The sequence below is a fragment of the Sinocyclocheilus grahami genome, unplaced genomic scaffold, assembly GCF_001515645.1.
Source record: "Sinocyclocheilus grahami isolate Dianchi unplaced genomic scaffold, SAMN03320097.WGS_v1.1 scaffold1342.1, whole genome shotgun sequence".
In the NCBI taxonomy this organism is placed as follows: Eukaryota; Metazoa; Chordata; class Actinopteri; order Cypriniformes; family Cyprinidae; genus Sinocyclocheilus; species Sinocyclocheilus grahami.
Genome location: NW_015506521.1, coordinates 113062 through 116050, shown reverse-complemented (window position 1 = coordinate 116050; position 2989 = coordinate 113062). Strand labels below are relative to the sequence as shown.

The 2989-nt window shown below is 34.5% G+C and overlaps 1 protein-coding gene across 1 annotated transcript in view; it reads right to left on the bottom strand.

The window, feature by feature from the left end:
- Positions 1–2989, bottom strand: part of LOC107569389 (phosphatidylinositol 4,5-bisphosphate 5-phosphatase A-like) — a 15779-nt gene that overhangs the window by 3821 nt on the left and 8969 nt on the right. The window contains exons 5-7 of the mRNA XM_016255466.1: positions 2320–2457; positions 635–700; positions 297–401 (exon numbers count right to left, since the gene is read on the bottom strand). Coding sequence (XP_016110952.1) covers positions 297–401; positions 635–700; positions 2320–2457 — 309 coding nt within the window. The remainder of the gene's footprint in view (positions 1–296; positions 402–634; positions 701–2319; positions 2458–2989) is intronic.

Below are 2989 nucleotides of genomic sequence, written 5' to 3'. Positions count from 1 at the left end.
TTTCAAACTGTGGTACATTGTGTCTTATTTCCATTGTGTGGCATCTAACATCTAGTTTGACATTCAAATGGCAAAACAGAGTCTTTATGTTTGTAATTTTTGAATGTCCAGCCTCAAATACAAATTAGACTGCAGTCAATACTTCAAATTTTGACAATGGCAATGCCAGAGTACAATGACCTAGTCATCATGCCCTTTGAATAACACGCTCGGAGCTACTGAGCTGCGCATGCAAACAAAACTAATATTAGCATTTGATATGAATCAGAATGTAGCTGTGTGAGAGCAGCGTGGACCTGAAATGGTTCTGTCACTCCCACGATGCTGTTGGTGTTGTTACTGTAATATCCCAGAATATATTCTCCTGGGTCTCTAGGCAGATCCTCCTCAGGAAACATCACCTGAAGGTCATGAATAAAACTAATTAAGGATAATGATAGTCAGCACTGGCGACACAATAAATCTTTGTTAGTACTAATACTGTTCAGTCATTCCCTAATCTTAAAGCTTTCAATCCAGGAATTATTTGATTTTGGGATTAAAGCATTGTCCAGTGTACACAGAGAGACGTAAAGTTCAGGGTCAGATTGCTAGTATCTTTGAGATCTCATCACATCTTACGCACACGTCCTACCTGTGTCGAATGCTCAGATTTGGCCCACACATATGCAGCGTAATCCTTGTGGTGCTTAAATCCCACCTAAAACAAAGTAACATGAGTATATAAATAATTTAATGGTTACACTTTATTTTAAAGTTTCCTTGTTACAGTGTAATTATACATTTAAGTACTGAGTAATATTAATTAACTACATGTACTTATGTACTATATGGTTAGGGTTTGACTTAGGGTTACTTGCATGTAATTATGCATAATTAATTGTTATTATAATATAAGTACATGTAACATGTGCAACAAGGACACCTTAAAATAAAGTGTTACCAGTTTGATTAATTTAAGGTGCAAATTTGATGGGTGCCTGGGGGTGTTTTTTATTAGGAATTTAATAAGATAATAATTGCTCATTAAATCATTAAAAGCAGACAAATAATAAATATTTAGAAATGAATAAACAATATAAATGAAACCAAAAGAGTCATCTGCAGTGAACTGTAAACACTGAACTGAATACTTCTGTAGAGACAACAAACAAGTACATCCTGGTTACGTTGCAAGCTACACAACAACGTGTATTTTGTATTCATACACTGTCAAATAATAATCTCTTAACAGATATCTTAAACGTAAATTAAAGAGAAAGTAAGCATAACACAACTAGTCAGTTCACATAATTGTCAGATAAACAAAATTCACGTCATAGTTCATTTTAATACCCATCTCTTTCTAGTACAAAAGTTTTCAGTTTTTTGCTTGAAATGTTGCTTTGTATAAGCATTGACTAAAACTATCTGAGATTGTGTCTGAAAATTAGGCTAAATTACATAATTTATGGAAGCCTGTTTTCAGACAATAAACTAACAGAGCTATCAGATGTAAACTCAGACCTCTGAGAAAAAAGTCACAATTATGTGATATAAACGCAATTTTAACTTTTCTTAGAATTATGAGTTTATATCTTGCAATACTGAAAAAAGACAGAATTGTGAGATATAGACTCTAAACTGTGAGAAAAAAGTAACAATTACCTTTTTTATTATTATAATTTTTTGTAAACAAGCTTCCATACTAATTACACCATGGGCACTTTACATTTATCAAAATCATTTATGATTTATTTTGTGGATTTATTGTACTGAGAAGTGTATTTTTTTTTATGATCAAAATATGCAAAAATAACTATAAGTAACGTATAGGTTAATTTCCTTGAAAAGAAAAGGCTGTGCTTCTGTGGTTCTTTCATAACATTGCTCTGTTTGTTAAATTTTCCTAACCTGCCCAACATAGCTTAGCAACACTGGCTCAACCAGTTGTATGGGTTTGGGGGCGAGACTATCTATTCATTGACCAATAGTAGGAAGGGAGAGTGTCTGGACAAAATGTCTAAAAATTATTATTGTTGAGAAAGTGAAGCATTTATGGCACACTTTGGCAACACCATTGTGATTATTATTATTATTAAGCCTTTATTTACCCAGGAAAGAACCTCACTGAGATTAAAAATGTCTTTTACAGGAGTGTCCTGGCCAAGATAGGCGGACCAGTTATACAAACACACATATAACAAACACCAATACAACACACAATAAAATATCATTAAAAATACAAATTATTATAATAATATGTGTGTAATTTCTTTAAAAAAAAGTCTGCTGTGGACAGACTGAGCTTTAATGAAATGAATGCCTTTCATGTATTACCTTGTACAGTCCCACCCAGTCCCATGAACTCCTCTGAAAGCCGTGTACAACTGTGAGTTTGGCTGTAGCATCAGAGAACTTGGTCCATTCTTTCTCCACTTCCAGTGTCACTAATGGTAAGTTCACCTTAAAGGGAAACTGAGCAGGATGGAGGAAGATGGGACAGAATATTAGAATCAACTGTAGGTATCATGAATATAAAAATTTAAATGGAGGTCTTCAGTAAACAAAAAAATCAATTGAATTTTATTACAGTTTTTCTCGATTGCTTAAACACATTTCTTGAAACTATGCCTCATATTCTCAAAACAGTAAACACAAATCCACAACGTCTCACCCAATTCCCCAAACATCCTATTTTCAGGTCAAAATGAAGCTCTACACTCAAAACCATTCACTCTTGCTGAAAAACCAAACTTTTCCCTCAGACATCACACACAAGCCCTCAAAAACACACACACACTACAACATAGTCTTACACACTGGTGAGATCAATTCAAAACAATACTACAAAACCCCCCCCCCAAAAAAACAGTAATAAGTTATGTTGCTTGTGGTTCTCCCCCTCAAGGAACTTTTCACATAATGAACACGTGTATACATTTGCACATAGGCCAGAGAATCTCGTCAACATCACAGGCTATACTGGCCCTAGCTAGGCAGCGGGGGG